Source organism: Rhinatrema bivittatum, chromosome 6 (genome assembly GCF_901001135.1).
Source record: "Rhinatrema bivittatum chromosome 6, aRhiBiv1.1, whole genome shotgun sequence".
Lineage (NCBI taxonomy): Eukaryota > Metazoa > Chordata > Amphibia > Gymnophiona > Rhinatrematidae > Rhinatrema > Rhinatrema bivittatum.
In genome coordinates this window covers 109375414-109393548 of record NC_042620.1, presented here as the reverse complement: position 1 = coordinate 109393548, position 18135 = coordinate 109375414, and the positions used below count along the sequence as shown (strand labels likewise).

General features: G+C 42.8%; 1 protein-coding gene across 1 annotated transcript in view; it reads right to left on the bottom strand.

Moving 5' to 3' along the window:
- The window catches only part of GAD1 (glutamate decarboxylase 1), a 118807-nt gene extending 101601 nt beyond the window's left edge, over window positions 1-17206 (bottom strand). The window contains exons 1-4 of the mRNA XM_029605744.1: window positions 17134-17206; window positions 9611-9673; window positions 3719-3877; window positions 2630-2872 (exon numbers count right to left, since the gene is read on the bottom strand). Of these exons, the coding sequence (XP_029461604.1) occupies window positions 2630-2872; window positions 3719-3877; window positions 9611-9673; window positions 17134-17203 (535 nt within the window). The 5' untranslated portion in view covers window positions 17204-17206. The remainder of the gene's footprint in view (window positions 1-2629; window positions 2873-3718; window positions 3878-9610; window positions 9674-17133) is intronic.
- Between the last annotated feature and the right edge of the window lie 929 nt (window positions 17207-18135).

The following is an 18135-nucleotide window of genomic DNA, read 5'->3' as shown; positions in this document are numbered from 1 at the left end:
AGCTCTAAAGTCTTTGAGATCAAAGTTCTGGGCTCCATCAGAACACTGGTCGTGCCAGGCATGAACCTTAACCACTAAAGAGCACAGATCTTCACTCTGGTAAAAACTTAAAGTAAGGATTTGGGAGCCAGTGCCTCAGTAGCATGAAGCAGATTCCTTTGGCTCTTTTGAAATCTTAACACCTGAGTATATGCTCTTTTTCGAGTAATAAATGGAACATTTCATGACCTTGGAAAGAAAGGGCAATGCCATGTTAAAAAAAAAAAAAAAGCAGATGGTATTGGCAGGCCTACATAGCCCATTACCGGGCTGGGGTTACTTAGGAGTAACTTGTGCACTGAGACGAGGAGCAAGGCAGTGTGCTCTACTCACCCAGCAGATGGCGCTATAATCCAGGCCTTGACAATTCAAGGGCTGAGCGGCAACGCTGAATTCAATTTTAGCAACAAATATTAGAAATACCAATATCAACAGTGCACTCAGAGGACTTGCTTTATTTTAAGCAGAAACTTCCGAGGTAAGTTTTCATGCCATTACATGTAAAACACTGGCTTTTCAGGACTGTAGTGTATAAGCATGTTGACTATGTTAGGATTACCGCACGTCATCGCTTTTCTTTTTCCCAGATGATTAATGGAGTCTTTTGTTTTAGTCCGTGATGAATACAAACCACAGAGAGAACACATTTTCTACCACGTGATATTTACAGAAACATTTTTATCACCACTGCTAGCAACTAAGTGCAACCTGCTCGACAGTTGGTAATTATTATAGCCTAATTAATTATTTTCAGTCACAAGAAATTAATTGCTTATGTACTCTACAGTGTTCTTGCAAAACCTCTGCAGGGGATTAGATATATGCAAGTAGTTAGCTATTTCTCACACTCCATTGCCTATCTAAATGATATGCCTACCAGGATTTTCACATTTGTACAGCTGTAACAAGCTATTTCTTTCTCCATACCATACAGGATAGAAGTACTACTAATTCTACACAGTCTGGTAAATTATGTCATTATTACAAAACCTTTTCGTTCTGCTTACTTTTTAAAATAAAACCGCCTTCAGGTCTATGGGAGCCTGTGTGTTTTATATCAGATTGCTTTCGTTTTTATTAGCATTTTTCAGCTACGGCTGGAAATCGCTAATGGAATAGTTAAATCTGCCTGTGTGTCCAGGGGCACAATAACTTGGGAGGAAGGGGGGGTCGATCCCTTTGACAAGGACCTTGATCCGATAAGGGTGAGGGTGGGGAGGTCGGGTTTTTTTTTCAACAGTTAAAGCTGAAAAGACTTTGCATGCATGCATCATGGCTTTGCCCTCTCTTGTTTACCGAACATCTTTTGCAAATGGACGAAGGTTTGACGAAGGTGTGTGCCCCCGCGGCACACACGTGCCTACACTGCTAGCCGCACTTACGAAAACAGCCCTGACACTTTCTATTGTTTAATGCTTTTCTTTCATGGCACAAAGATATCCCTGGGTGTTACCACAGGACCTTCAGCTGGGCGGCCCAGTTCCGAGAAAACAGGTGGCAAGGAAAAATCTGCCTGCATTTTTCTCAAACGAAATACAATAAAGCAAATCAATGAATCTAAACATCAGGAGAATGTATTTGTGAGTCACTGTTTTGTTTTGAACCCCTGGGTAACTGGACTTATTTCTGTAACTAAGACAAATCAATTAATAGTAAAAAAAAAAAAAATAATAAATGTTAAAGTCACTCTCATGAAACAAGAAAATTAGTAAATCTATATAGGAACTAGGAAACTAACAATAGATTTGCCTCCAAACTGACAGTAAATTTCGAAGCTGACTTGCTAAAGGTGAAGTTTGTTGAGATTTGCAGGCGCTAGAGTAATCTGCAGCAAGATTTATCTTAATCAGTAAGGCTCAGAGATTTGTGACTTTGATCCTTCTTTTATAAATGACTTTCTTTTTTATCCCATCCTATGCTTTTAGGGAAAAAATACTGCTACTTATCCTATCGCTCACCATCCGAGCGACCAAAAATTACAGCACTCCCATAATAATTAAAAAATAAAAAAAAAGCCTGCCTGTCTGTGAGCCTGTGAGCCAGTTTATTTAACCATTCTTCAAGCTTTTTGTTACTGTTATCACTCGTCAAATTTAGGATCGTTGGACATCCCCTTCCTCTACAGAAAGACATCAAGTTAAAAGAGTAATAAATACCTTACAGCTAAAATGACAATTCAACCGTTAGTGGGATTTAATCCTTGGTAATAACAATCTTAAATGTTCGTGTTTTATTTCAAATCATTCGTAGCGGCAATCTCCTGGCTTCTACAGAGGAGCAATATGTCTGTCTCAGAGCATTCAGGCTCCCGTTTCGCCTAATGATATTTCACTCTTGAGAAAAAAAAAAAAAGCTGCCTGGCGTTTTACTGAATGGAGCTGATGACGTTTTCCTGCTCGTACTAACTCTATTGGACTCTGCGGAGCTCCTCCAGCGCTGCACGGAAGGAGGATCCGCAAATGCTAGAGCGGCTCCTAATTCTGACACGTGGGCAACGCTGGACAATCCGCATGACACAGTGACCAAAAGCACCCGTGGTACTTTCAGCCAGCACCGAATGAAATAAATCAATCAATAAATCTCTTTCTACCTGTCCTGACTCCATACTTCAGGGTGTCCCTGCAGTCCACCAAGATTTGCTCCAGAGCCTCGGGTTGATCTGACAGCTCCAGGTTGAAGCCCTCCATTCCTTCCAGGAGCTGGTGAGGGTGGTGGAAGTCCAGCACTTTGGTGGATCTGTCAAACGTCTTCTTGACATAGTTCAAAAGAATGTCAACCACCTCCAGCAAGAACTGCATGGTCGACTCCTCTCCATTCTTGGCAGGTAGTAAATCTGGGGGGAGGGGGAGGACAGAAGATTGATCAGTGGCTGCCTTTAAAGATGGATCCCTGGCCGGCCAGTTTGACAGGTAGTAGGGCTGTAATATATTGGGACCGGCGCTCATAGAAAATAAACGTGCCAGCAGAATTATGTGCTGCAAACACAAATATCAATTTTATATTTCTTGTTACCACTCTCCTGGCAATCTTATGGGTTTCTTGGCATATTTTGTAATTTGCAGAAGCTCAGTTTATTTTACGTCCATCATTCGGGTCTGCTAAATACAAATTACCTGTTTCTGCTGCAGAAAGTATAGTTTAAGGTAGGGATAGCATAATCTAATCCGTTAATGTAACTAGTAAAAATATTTAGAACTATTCCTGATCATTCTGTAATTTCTAGCTGGTTAGTTCAATGTTATCCATTTACTTTTTAAAAGGCTACTTGTGGAAAGTAACCTGGGGCCTTTGGAAGATTCTCTGTTTGCAAAATAAAATCCTATTATTATTATCTTGTAAAATTAATTGTCAAATGCAAGACTTCATAATACATTTAATAATACGTTCTTGTCATTATAGACCGATTAAAATGACCACATATTAAATTGCTTTTCAGATTACACTAGTTTTTGGACATTTTTGAAACCTACGCAAAGTAAGGATTAGAGAGATTAGACGGGTACATGGATAAACAGTTACATAGACAAAGCAGCATTATGGAAGTGCTCGGACAGTTTGTGGATGTAATGAAATGTGCACTGTCTGCAGTCGCTCTCAAACCTCTCTGTCTCCATCTAGCTGCAGAGAATGCCAGTGCACCCCCGGAGGGGAGTCGGGACTGAACCCCCTGCTCACCCACCTCTGGCGAAGAGATTGCTGAAGTCGGTCTCATTGCGGCGGAAGCGAGGCTCCAGGTCACTGTTCTCACAGACCAGCAGGTTCTTGGATGACTGCCTCTCTTTGAGAGAGCTCACGATCCGGCTCTTGTCTTCCAGGCTGTTGTTCCTTTGCAAGAAGCCTATATTATTACAAAATACACAGGTCAGAGACCGATCAGTCTCACTCCCTAGCATGTTTATGCTCCTTCGAGAGAGCAGCTCAAGGCCAGGGCTATTCTCCAGCTAGCTAAGAAGGTCGGGGGAAAGACTATGTATTTGCGTTATATTTGCCTCCGGAAGGCTGAGTGCAAAATGATATCAGCTGCCACAAAAGACCCACTCATGCAAACAACAACAAAAAATTCGTTATTTAGTGCAGTGGCTGGCAAGCTCTTATTAAGTCGATCGGACGGTTTCCACTTCAGTGATCAGCGGTGGAGAAGAGACCAGAGGGGGGGATGAGTCATTTACTGCACTTTGCAAGCGAGGTCTAAGAATCGAGTAAACAGAAGGGGGAAACGATGTACAATTAGAACCTGCATCATTTTCACTTTTTTTTTTTTTTATCACACAGAGGAAAATACAATAGCAATTATACAGATCTGGTAGCCTAACACTGAAACAAGGAGAAAATGCGAATACACTATCTGGTCACATTTTTTAAAGGATAATAATGTTTGTAAAATAGGCAAGTCGGAAAATGCTACTTTGGAAAGAAAACGAAAAATATGACCTATTTAGTAAAGTTTTACCAAATACTTCATTATATTCTTTAAAGAAAATAGTTATGCTTCTGTTTAGGCGATCTTGCTCGCATGCTGGATGCTATTATCTCTACACATGGCTGTAAAAATACAAAAAAAATGTTTTCTTGTTTAATGCAGTTGAACTTCTCATGCATGCCCGTTGTTCTCAGCTTTTGTTTTAACACCCCTGCCTCCTCCTGAACCTATAGTTATAGTAGATCTAGCTATGCTCTCTCTTTTCCTCCCTCTTACTCACACTACATTCACTATTTAAGCTTCTCCTATTGCCATCAGATGCACATTCACCTTGTACTAATCCTGCCAAGTCCTTCAGTCTATTCCTTTTGCAACATTCTAATGCCCAAGTGATATGAAGCAGGCTCCTCATCTCTGATTAGAAGAAGTTGTCCTTTATCAAGTTCATGAGAAGTAGAAGGCTTTTAGAAGGGTGCACAAGTACATTACCTCGTTCTCCTCAATCGCCTCTCCTCCTAACGGTTCTAGGACTGAAAACTTTCTGCAAGACTTGAATTATAGGGTAGTTGTTTGCAGTTATCTCCGACTATTCTGTATTGTGTTGCAATCTCAATAGAATTTGGTAGGACAGATTCTATACTCAGTTCAGTTGTATGATATTATTACTTTGCATCCAAAAACAGAATAATGCAGTTATTGATGCTGAGAGAATGGATTACAAACTAGACCACCTGTTTCAGCTGAATGGGCATTTCAGATGTAAATAGTTGATAGACATGCATCTTTCTCCTGGTAAATACCGTTTTACTTTCCATTGCTGTGGTGAAAAGATTACTATATTTCTGGGTGATAATTTGATATTGCCATACCGATCTTGTTAATGGATGGGAAATACTATGATCGGGGCCTCCGGTTTTCTAAAGATTTCCCATTTTTTTCTCTGTAGAAAAAAATCTTTGGAAACTAAGCGTGTAATGCCTTCCCCAAATTAAACAAAATCACCAGTTCTTACAAGGGCGGGGCCAGAGGCGTGAAGGTGTGGCTACTGCTCTCATACAACGCTTTTCCTTATTCGGCTCTTTCCAGTGCCCAATTTTGAGTCTGGATTGCTAAAATTAGTTTATTGTAACGCCCCTCCCCCAACTTTCCAGAGCAGGAATAGCTTTATTATCCAAGGTTCATCCGAAGTGGTAAAAACCAGGATTGTATTTAAGAAATTAATTTGACACTTAGCCATGACGTTTCTACAGGCACAACATGCAAAGCTCCCAAGACCTCTAGAATAGAATATGACCTATTATGCTAATATATTTTACACTGAAAAACATTCTGACAGTGTTAGAAGATAGTTCAGTTGTTGAAGAAACTACCGTTTTGGAGAAAGACTTATCCTTTCGTTTTTATTGTGCGCAAAATAATTTGAGATGAGAGGAGGCTGATATACCAAAGAAAGTTAAACACAATTTCAGTTAAGCACTCTGTTTTCCTAAGGTCTTTTCCTATTGTATGTTTATGCACCAAATCTTTGGAAGGTTAAACTCTGATGACTTGGAAATCATATGTGCTTCAGTGCAATTTATTTTAAAACATTAAAAAAAAAAAAGAAATAATTTTTGTTTTATCGGAAAAGATCAGAAATCAGCGAAACCAAAACTGGAAATCAGCTTCCTCTGAAGCCCAATGAAAGAGGCCAAAGATGAATACAATTTCTATCCGGGTGCCAGAAGCAGCAATCACCAATTCAGACTCCATTAGCTAGGTTAGACTGAGACACTCTCATTCAGACCATGCAGGGCTTCCCACGCCTGTCCTGGAGACCCCCACACCCAGTCGCGTTTTCAGGATATTCACAATGACTGCATGAGTGAAATGTTCAAACACTGAAGACCTATCTCCTGCATATTAATTGTGGCTAACCTGAAAACCTGACTGGCTATGAGATCCCCAGGACAGATTTGAGAAACTTAATCTGCTCAATCTGTGTGAAATTATCTACTGACCTGTCTTTTTTTATGGGTCAGAAAGCAAACTCTTATTTGTACAAGGTCTTGGAAAGGAGGACATTTTTTATGAAGGATAAGGTGAAATGCATTTAATCACAGAGCAAGCTCAACCCTTCACAACCAAGCTAAATGAAGACTGACATTTCATAAACGTTCACAGGTTATAACTGTACATTTTGATTGCATGGCTTCTTGCTGGCTAAAATTCTCAAAGATGTCAAAGTTCTGGGAACAATTGCATCAAGACATCTTTGAAATGGAATTAATACAAATTTGGGGAGAATACATTTTGTCCGCAAAATATTTCATTATACTTCCTGTACTTTTTCATTTTACTTAAGAATGGAATCCTGTTTCAATTGCTATTTTAATTACTGCTGTAAAAAGAAACTACATGCCAGCATTTCTGCCTGGTATGATGCTGTTGGGCAAAGGACTATAACTACTGTGACAGCCTTCATCCAGCAAGTACTTGAAAAACTCTATTAATATTCATGGCAAAATAAGTGACTGACAGCTGTAGCCAGTCTGAATAGCAAGTGGTAAAAAAAATCTTCAGAGGGATAGCAGTGTTAGTCTGGTATAGCAAAAATGGCAGGCGTGGAGTGGCACCTTATAGACTAACCAATTTATTAAAGCAAGAGATGGGTAAAATATATAGAGAACAGAGAGAAGGACATGCTATACCTAAACCAACCCCTTCTCTCTGTTCTCTATATATTTTACCCATCTCTTGTGGCTCAGAAGCTTCATGCATCTGTCCTCCAAAGCTCATGCTTTAATAAATTGGTTGGTCTATATGGTGCCAGTCCACTCAAGTCATTTAATCTGAATAACAGTAAATCGTGTAGTATTTACCGCAGTAAATAGACATTTGCTGTATAAGATGTACCATGTTTTACTCCTGCATTCTTGTGGATCATGTTCTCTCAATCAGAGGAAAACGGGCAGACATACAGCTGCCTCCTACATCTGAGAAAATCACTTCTCTTTTTCTGTCCCCCTTAGTTTTTTTTTAATATGAATGGCAAAACTGTGCCACTTGGTCTCTGGTATTGTAAAGAAGGAAGCACTGGGCTATGGCAGAGCTTCAGCTGCCCTCTCTTCTGCCCTCTCCTGGCACCTCCTTTACAGCTTCCAGTTCTATTACTGACAAAATACTCTATTAGAGGCCACGATTTATAGAAGCAAACCCAGTGGCAGCCTGGTCCTGCTTTCAAATGCAGCGCCGTCTAATGGACCCATTTAAGAGTTTGAAAGAACGAATTTTTCAATACCTCGATGGTACAGGATGGGCGAAACCCATCGATCGACCTGGTTCCCTGTGGCTCAGAAGCTTTCCCCCATACCAAGTGCATGAACAAAATGTTACCGGAGCCTCCAGGTAACGACAGCATATTTTGATGATAGATTCCTACCTCACTCAAAAACTATGAAGGGCTTTTGGTGAGAAAACTGATTGATGAAACAGACCATGTATCAGCAAAAGAATAAATAAATACATAAAATAAATAAAATAAAGTGTTTTTTCAAACCTCCCTTTCTAAATTGAATTCCGCCCCGCCGCCTACAAGTTTCCATTAATCATGAACAAATAAGTATGCTCATTAAAGATTTGTCTGTCAGATAATGAAGAATGATGCCCTCCATAAACAGGGACGTGTTATAAAGAAATAGAAAATGATAAGACGGCCCAGCTATCTGCAAAAAGAATCTACTGCTGGCAAGCGGCGATGGGTTTCCATATTGTCCCTTCCTGGCTTTAATTCTCTCGTTTTCCCGGCTGACTGGCTAACAGCGATATCTCACGCACACAGCACCCTGACGAATTGCTCTTTAATAAGTCTCTCGTTAATCTTTCACTCCCAGGAGGTCCCTGTTTGCGTGCCCGATAAGGTTGGAAAAGTGTCAGGCAGTGAGGGAGGGAGATGCTGCAAAACCTCCCATCCACTCTCTGCTCTCACTCATCTGTCCTTCGGAGCCCTCCTCTACCCCAGCCCCTGAAAACCAAACTTTCGCCAGGCCCCTTTCTCCCAACCCAGGGGCAGAGGAGGACGCCTCCAACCAGGGCGTTCAGAAAGCAAACTGGAAAGCAGCTTCAGCTGGGATCAAGTAAGAATTTGACTTGAAAAGTAACTCTGCTGGGAATGCAGGTTTTTATTTTTAAAGCTGGATTTCTTTGTGCTTATGGTTTGTTTGTTTTTTTTTTTTTTGTTTTCAGGGACAACGACACCAGGTTTTAAAGAAATACAAAAGTTGAAAGTAGCCAGCATTCCAGAAATTTAGGGTTGGGGGGGGGGGGGGGCGGGGGAGAGTTAAGTAAACTACTCCTTCCTCCAACGACACTCTATGCAAATTAACTCGAGGATTTCCATTACCAAAACAAATTAAACTATTTCTTCCGGAGTGCCTTATTATATAGCCACAATCTAAACATTTATTTTATTTTATTTTCCCATATCACAAAACGGTCAATGCAAAAATGTTTCAAACATTTCTCTTCATTATTTTGTGCACCAATAAAGCATTTAACGGTAAACGCTGTAAATCATTAATGTGACAGCGCTGTGTGAAGACACTGTAAGAGAATTTTGTTTTGATGACCAGTTGTTTCTGCAGATGTGTCAGATAGATAACTTATTTTGGCGGCGTGTTAGTCCCCTTGAAGAAGAGAGTATTAGCTCTCGAAAGCTAGTCAAGAAATGTATTAAGTTAGTCCAATATAAAGATACCATCTTATAGATTATATAGTTTTTATTTGTTAATCTTTATTTATGTGTCAGATGCAGCATGGATCTAAGTATTCAGTACATAAGGTGCGCTGCTCAAGGTGAGCAGCAGAGGGCGCTGGCCCCCGTGGAAAAGCCAGAGCAGAACGCGAGATAAAGAATTCTGTTTACTTTTAGTTTTTACTAAAACAGGAAACATTTTGTAGTTCTGGTTCCCGTGTTGTAAATCTCGTTTTAACTAGTCCGATCTCTTCACTGTTGTGGTTGTCGAGGGGAGGTGCGTGCGTTGTCTTTTTTGCTGCTGTTTTTCCTTTAGATAAAAGGTTTCTAACATGCGGCTTATAATTAAGCAGGGGGAATGAAGGGTATCAGAGAAACCTCGGGTTTGACATCAGAGAAACCTCGGGTTTGACGCTTACCACATATCTTGAGTCCAAGCTTTCTGGTGCATCCGTGAGCGACTCCACACCAGGTGTCATAGGCTAAAAAGAAAAAAAAAAAAGTCGAATAGTTTATATGAAGAAAGAGGGTAGAGGTGGAATTTTAAAATCATTAACACTGGCTAAGGAGATTAATAGCCCAGTGCCCAGCAGACACAGAATCATCGTTCCCCTATAGACGGGGGGATGAATAGCGCCGGGAAACGGAGGAAGTTATCTCTGGTTTGATTCATCTTTTTTTTTGGGTTTTTTTTTTTTATCTTTGTCTCCGATTCAGAGATGATGGTGTCTTCTGCCGCCCATCAAGGAAAGTCACCTGGGATCTCAGTGACTAATACTTCTTGGCGTGACTCCAGCGATGTGGCAGCTTAAAATAAACTGGCATGAAATAGGGTCATGGAAGAGTTCAGGAATTAATTGGGTGAAAAATGGTATCTGACTAGATGATGTGACTGCCTGAATGGAGCTGATGTGTACTAGCGAGAGCAGGCGCCGCTCAAGCACCTGAGTGTTCCCCCTCCCCCCGCCCCTTCCCCCTCTCTCTCCCCCCTCCCCACATCTTTCCTCCATTCTGATTCTGCGTCTTCTTTCCTCGGTCCTTGCTTCATCTCGTTCTCCTCTTTGCCTTGTGCATGTAGGGTTTCCAGTTTCTTTATTTACTACCACTGGCTTGACCCATACCGGCAGAGGAACCTGAGCTCCTTCAAGCAGCCTTTAAGGCCGAGTTACTCAGGTTTTTGTGCAAAAGTTGCGAGGCAGGCTGGGGAACAAGATGGCCAATTTTAGTAAGAGAGAGAGAGAGAGGTGCTGAAATGATTTCATGCACACCTGGTGAGGACATTTCCTGTCCTCTCTTTCTATTGAGTGGATCAATCGGGCTATTTTTGCTCCGTTTTTCCTGAACTAAATTGGCTTGGCTTGTGCTCTAGGGCCACTTTATGCAGTACCAAAATCACTACAGATCTTTCGGGTTTATATAATGTCATTCATTGAGCCAGGAGCTCAGCCCTCCAAGCAGGACGGTTCTTGTATCCCTTGTGTGGACCCGCGGGGTTTGAAAAAGGCTGCATTACGAACCCGCCCCCCCTTTTCCGCCGTTTTTGAGCCCTCAGTCTGGATAAGAAGACTTTTTAGTCTCAGTCCCCTTAAGGAGACCTAGGTTTTCTTTGGCAACGCCAAAACTCGTCTCGACTTTGCAGTATTTATAACGTTACTCTAAAATGCCTAGATTATTTGGGATTTTACAGTATTTACACATTGCTACACATTTTGCAAACTTTAGTTTTGACAATTTTGCACAACAATATTTGTACTGATTGACTTTGGGGGTAAATGATCGGTGTGCTTTGGGTTAAGCCTGAGACTAACCCGCTGGGTCTGATATTTGAATACCAGGTGATGAGCCTTATATAAATGTTGGTGTCACATCCTCTCTTTTTTTTCATGTGGATACTGCATTTCTTATAGCAGGACTGCATAAAATCTCCTGAAAGGTAGTGGTGTTGGTGATGTAGGGGGGCGTTATTGTTGGTATTATTATCATCCAATTACTGTTGAATTAATTAAGGTAAAGGGAAGTAAGAGGTTTTATCCAGAGTTGTATTATTTCGGTGGAAGAGAGTCTGACTTCGGCTGTCAGCGGCTCTCAGAGCTTTTTTCTTCAGTGCAGTAAGGTGCAGGAGGGTGAGGTGTGAGTTTATGAAGTGCAGGAAAGCAGATGAAGGTAAGTGCAATATGACCGAGATACAGGAAGAGTATGCAGCTCTGAATAAAATAAGATAAATACCCGAGCAGTGTGACTTTCCAAGGGGCAGGCGTGAATGCCATGTCTGAACAAGTGTGCACCGTGCGCTTGTGAGGTACAGGAAGGTCTGAACACTTGTGAGACTGTGAGGTGCACGGAGTGCATGCAGTGTCTGAAGATGAGGGTATGTGTGTGTGCGCGCGCGCGTTTGTGCAGACGTGCACTGTACACTCTGAAAAAGTGTGCAGGGGAGGGGTGATGTAGTGTACATTCTGAGTTGAGAATGAATGGAAGGATGCATTAGTAGGGTAAGTTATTGCAGTGTGCTTGTGGAAATAAGAGTGTGCTCGTGTGTGTGTGTGTGTGTGGTAGAACTGCCAGGTGATCCAGGTCAAAGAGGGAAACTGCTGGTCAGTCTAGTTGTTTAACTTACAGCCCAGAGCATTGCCATATTTCTAGTCTCTGCTTCTACCGTTTGAAATCACTGCTTCAGGTTTCACAATACAGAAGGATGGGATTGTGAGAAATCTGAGTCTGGCCTAAAGTCTCCATCCTTTCATTGTCAGGTGGCAACTCAGGGTAGGAATGTATGTGTGTGGGAGGAAGGAGGGGGAATGGGGAGTGAAGAAGGGAGAAAAGGAGGAAGGCTAAGTTATCTGAGTGTGTGAATGTGTGTGTGGGTATTTCTAAAATAGCATGTGAGGATGTGATGTGGGGAGTAGGGCAGGGTAAGTTTTATGTTTTGTGTTTGTAAGAGTACATGTGAGGATGTGTGTGTGCACAGTGCTGCAGGATAAGGTGTGTGTGTGTGTGTTTAAGAGCACATGGGAGGGTGTATGGGGAGTAGGGCAGGGTAAGTTTTGTGTGTGTGTTTTTAAGAGTACATGTGAGGATGTGTATGTGGACAGTAGGGCAGGATAAGGTGTGTGCGTGTTTGTGTGTGCATTTCTAAGAGTACATGTGAAGATGTGTGTGTGGACAGTGGGGCAGGATAAGTTGTGTGTGTGTGTGTTTTTAAGAGAGCATGGGAGGATGTGTGGGGAGTAGGGCAGGGTAAGTTTTGTGTGTGTGTTTCTAAGAGTACATGTGAGGATGTGTGTGTGGACAGTGGAGCAGGATAAGGTGAGTGTGTGTTTTTAAGAGCACATGGGAGGGTGTATGGGGAGTAGGGCAGGGTAAGTTTTGTGTGTGTGTTTCTAAGAGTATATGTGAGGATGTGTGTGTGGACAGTGGGGCAGGATAAGGTGTGTGTGTGTGTATGTGTGTGTGTTTTTAAGAGCGCAGACGAGGGTGTACGGGGAGTAGGGCAGGGTAAGTTGTGTGTGTGTGTTTCTAAGAGTACATGTGAAGATGTGTGTGTGGACAGTGGGGCAGGATAAGGTGTGTGTGTGTGTGTTTTTAAGAGAGCATGGGAGGATGTGTGGGGAGTAGGGCAGGGTAAGTTTTGTGTGTGTGTTTCTAAGAGTACATGTGAGGATGTGTGTGTGGACAGTGGGGCAGGATAAGGTGTGTGTGTTTCTAAGAGTACATGTGAGGATGTGTGTGTGGACAGTGGGGCAGGATAAGGTGTGTGTGTTTCTAAGAGTACATGTGAGGATGTGTGTGTGGACAGTGGGGCAGGATAAGGTGTGTGTGTTTCTAAGAGTACATGTGAGGATGTGTGTGTGGACAGTGGGGCAGGATAAGGTGTGTGTGTTTCTAAGAGTACATGTGAGGATGTGTGTGTGGACAGTGGGGCAGGATAAGGTGTGTGTGTTTCTAAGAGTACATGTGAGGATGTGTGTGTGGACAGTGGGGCAGGATAAGGTGTGTGTGTTTCTAAGAGTACATGTGAGAATGTATGTGTGGACAGTGGGGCAGGATAAGGTGTGTGTGTTTCTAAGAGTACATGTGAGGATGTGTGTGTGGACAGTGGGGCAGAGTAGGTTGTCTGACTGTGTATGAAGTGAGAGAAGTGGGGAAGTGCAGCACCGGACACACGTCACCATGACAAATATAAAAAACAAAGCAGGTACAGGATCGAAAAAAGGCCAGAATGAATGCCTAATAACAATGAATTCTCAAGAAATAGTCACAAGAAATGGAGGTAAATGATGAAAGCACAGGAATTTGAGGGGGAATGAAAACAATTTGTTTTCAATTTGGAAAAGCTTGGGCTAAAGTAGAATTTCTGTGCCAAAACTGCACATGTATTCTGGTTTTCTGTTTGTATTTCTCAGGGAATGTTCTCCAGGCCATAAAAGGTGAATGGTTTCTTGCTTTTCCTTTTCCTTTATCTTGCAGTTCAGTTAAGATTACTAGGAAATTATGTGACTCTATATATAAAAAATTGTCTTCAGTATGTTTAGCTGTGTTAATGTTCTTTGTGTTGTAGAAGAAAGCAGCCCCACAGATTATCTAAACGGCCTCATTTGTTATCGATCCCCCCCCCCCCCCCCCGAGTGTTGGCTGATGTTTTTCATTCCCATTTCTATTTCCCCGTGTTGGCTTTGGTGTCACTGTGTGCTGCTCTGAGTTTATCTGGCTTCCCCTCTTCTTTTCTCTTTCCCCATCTTCCTGCTTTTCGCGCCTCCCTTTCTCTTCTCTCCTTCCTCCTCTCTGCTGATTTTCCTTTCCTTTCATTGCCGTCTGTCAATCATTTTCCAGAGAAAACCGTCCCGAGCCATGTACAACCGAAAACTATAATAATAATTGCATAAAAGTGCTACAAGTAAAGAATGTTACATAGGCCAGGGGTGCCCCTTCTCATCTGTGAAGTCTGGCTCCCGATTTCCAGCCGGTTCTTATTAAAACAAATGTTGGTTTGGCCTGCCGGGGCTGCTCTCAATCCGGTCCGCTCCCGCCCGTTCTCACCTTTGAAGAAAGGCGGCCCTCCGGCGCCTCTTCAAGGCCTTCTCCCCTCCCCTCCCCCAAGTCTTCTGCGCACATGCATACATGCCTATATACTTAATCTATAGCAGATATGAAATGTAAATATGTATTTATAACATTGCAATCAACGGCAGATAAAGCCCAACTGGCCCCATTCGGTCTACCCATTTCTTTTTTGTATCTCTTACTGTCAGGTGCCTTTTAAAAAGTAAAAGGCAGCTTTTTTTGCAATCAACTTCTAAAAGGTACACAACGCGGGCTCTCAGTGCAATTTACTTTCTGTTCTTTGTTGGGGTTTTTTTTTCCCCACCCTAGGAGTTCCGGCGAAGGAGATTTGCATAGTTATCGTAATTGTGGAAATCTAATTTGAAATGGCCTGCTGTTTTCCCTTTAGCTCTCTCAGTCCTTCCCATTTGCTCCTCATCCCAGATTTGTCACTGCTGTCCTGATCTCCATGTCTGGGCCTCCTGCTCCCTCTTGAACGGCAGGAGCTGAGGAAAGGGACCAAGGTCCAGTGCATTGCACACGGAGACCCGGCTCGGGCTTTTGGCAACACCAAGGGAGGGGGCGAAGGGGAAAGGGCAGGGAGGTTAAAAAAAAAAAAGACGAGAAGAGGGAGGAAAAATGAAGAAGGCAGGGCTGAGGAGGAGGAGGAGAGGCACAATGGAGGTGGAATCAGTGGAGGGTAGTGAATCCATGAGAGGGGAGTGAGAATGATTCAGAAGAATGGATGGTGCTGCCAGGCTTCGCCAGAGGGTGAAAAAGAGAGAAGAGAATGGAAAGACTGGCAGAGGGGAGAATGAAAGGAGGGATAAAGCAAAGACCAGGAGAAGGGAATGCTAATAAATGGAGGGGCGAGAAAAAGGAAAACAAAGAAAAGAGATGAGACAAGGGGAGAGAAAGAAAGGAGACTGAACCTTAGTGTACAGAAACCCAGAGGAAGAAAGGAACGGAGGTCATAGGAGTGGCACTGGGTGGAGGATATAAAGGAATACAAACAAGTGAGATCAGAGAACCAAAGAGGAGAGGAGAAAATCCGATGAAACCGTTCAGAGAAGAAGGAATAATGAGAGAAGAACGGGGCAAGAGGAACTAAAGTGGTGATGATGGTGTGGGGGGAGTGGAGAGAAGTGAGGATGTATAGCCTAAAAAGAGAGGGAAAATTAAGGGAGGAACAGAGAGAAAACCAGGGAGGGGAGGCATGGAGAAGGAATAAGGAAAGAGAAAGGAGGCGTAGAGGGAAGAAGCATCAGAGAAGGGAATGGAGAATAGGATGGAGAGCGGGCTAGAGAAGAGAGCTAGAGACAAGCTCAGTCTCTGGCAGGCAACACCTGGATAAACCTGCCAGCAGCACAGACATTTATCAGAACCGCCTCGCCCTCCACAGGAAAACAAAAGGCCAACCCTACTTCTGTCTGGAGCCTGAAATAGGACAGTTCCGTGCTTGATTTTTCAACCGATTTTGTTTTATCACAAAAATTACGGCAGCCTTCCTCGCCAAGGCATTGGGTTAGCAAATCAGTCCTACAGAGTCCATCCTTCATCCGCTAATCAGACAAAGGGTGAGCAACACCGGGGACAGGGCTTTTTTTTGTTTTTTTTTCGTTTTTATGATAATATTAAGTAACCGCTATTCTTTCATCGAATCCCAGACGCAGTTTGCTGAGCTCTAAAGCTGGTATCTCAAAGGAATAAAATGGACCACAACGACTTTTTTTCCAGGGCTTTTACATGTTGTTTTCTCTCGTCTTCCCTTTGCAGAATAATCACAGTAATGACTCTTCTCTTCATGCCTCAGAGATCCTGAATCTCTGTCTGGGTAAAAGCTTTGCTCTGCCTGCCAGGCTTTTATTCTTTGCTTTTTTTTTTTTTTTTTCCTATCCTTGCTCTTTCTCTGGTGATTATGTTATCCTGATTTTTTTTTTTAGGGGGGGGGGGGAGGGTGGTATTGTCTGACCTGACTAAGGCAGAGCTCTCAGGCGCTTATAACCACCTTCAACATCCCTTCTAAACACCTCCTCAACTCAGCGCGCATCCAAAGCAATTAGGGAGCTGGGATTTTGAAAAGCTACAATTAAGGGCAGAATTTCATCTGATTACAGCTTTCTTTGCAATCTAAAGAAAGCTCTCCCAGCATCAGAATTACCCCATGAAAGAGAACGAATGCAGAATGAGCACTGAGATAATGCGCCCTCTTTTTAATCAATGCTTTTTCTATTTTTAAACACGAATCGTGCAGGTTTTAAAAGATGATTTTACACTATTCTGTTGCATTTCTGAAACGTGCTTATTATGCGCTGGTGTGGCTTTGGTTTAAAAATGAAATACTCTTGACAGCAGGGCTTCAGTTACCTTTTAATTTTTCGACGTAAAACAAAATAATCGGTACTTCGCGATTTGGTTTGGAAATCAAAATACAATTTCTTGTTTTCTTTCTTTCTTTTTTTTTTTTTTTTAAGGAAAGCTAATTAGAAGTCGTGCATTTGCCCTACTTTAATCTGGGAGGTGTGAAGAAGTCAAAGTCTGCAGACCGAAGCTTTGTTTCATGTAAAACGGAGACTTCCAAATCTTGGGCTAGAATCGATATATACCAAGCTCCATTCTTCCAACTCCCCAGTATAGGATCGATACTTCCAAATTCCCACTAATAGGAGCATCTGTATCACCAGTGGGCTCAGATTGTCTTCCCCAAAGTGGCAGAATCCATCCTATACCAGACATTTCCCCCTAGGGAACAGTAAGTTATCTTTGATGAAAATTGTGCTTTTTTTTTTGGCTGCACACTTGAACCTCCCCCCCCACCCTCCCTCTTCCCCAAGCTAAAATAAAATGATGTTAAACACACAGGGCAGATTTAATGGGGAGGGTCAAAAAATGAAGGACCTACTTGTGGGTGGAAAGTGACTTGGGTTGGTATCCTGACTGGCGTTGGAGGAGGAAGGAGCAGACGATGCCATCACCCCCGAGGCACGGAGTCTTCCGATCCGTCACTTTTTCACTAGCCTTTTCCCCCAGGGACGGAAAGTAAAGATCTGACTGCAGAGGAGAGAAATGATGGAGACTTACAAATTCTGGACCTTGCTGAAGGTGCAGGCAGCCGATGTCATGCGGTCTAGATGGCTTCTGGTGCCAGTTTCCATAGCATCAATAAGAACCTCTTCAAGGCTCCCTGGCAGGTAACCGGGACACAAAGGATTGCTCCCTTATTGGCCTATTCCTTAGCTAAACAACTCAGGGAAAGAAATGTTGAAACAGAGGAGAGCAGATGATAATTAGGGATCTCATCTGGCCGCCCTGGCCGCTGGTTGACCAGCGGAGAAAATGGGTGAAGGTTAATGGCCCAGAGCAGCGAGGAGAGGAGGATGTCTTGGCAGACTGGAAGCTCCGTCCTGTGTGTGTGTGTGTGTGTGGGGGGCAGACTGGCTCATCAGACCGTGAAGTCTACTGTAATTATAGCAATGACCACTGAGCGCCATAATAATGGCTCGTGTCAAAGGGAGCCCGGCGACTGGAGAGGCTTGAAGTGATCAGCCCCTTAACAACTCGGTCCCAGAACAATTCCTCGGTATCGAACAGAGCAGGAAGGTGAAATGACCATGGAAGAGGAAAAGCCACAAATGTTGCATACACACACACACACACACACACACACACACACACACAGGTATTCAGACACACAAATGAGCAGATGATAGCTAGACACTAACAGTCAGATCGCCAAAGGCGTGAATATGGACACGGATACGTAGATGCATGCATTTCGGTGTGTGGTTGAAGATGATCGCTATTAATCTCTCTGTCGGCACCTTCCCATGCAGACTGACATACTATTGTGCACACATCCAAGATTTCGGATTCGCTTTTAATTGACTGAGATAATACAGGGAAT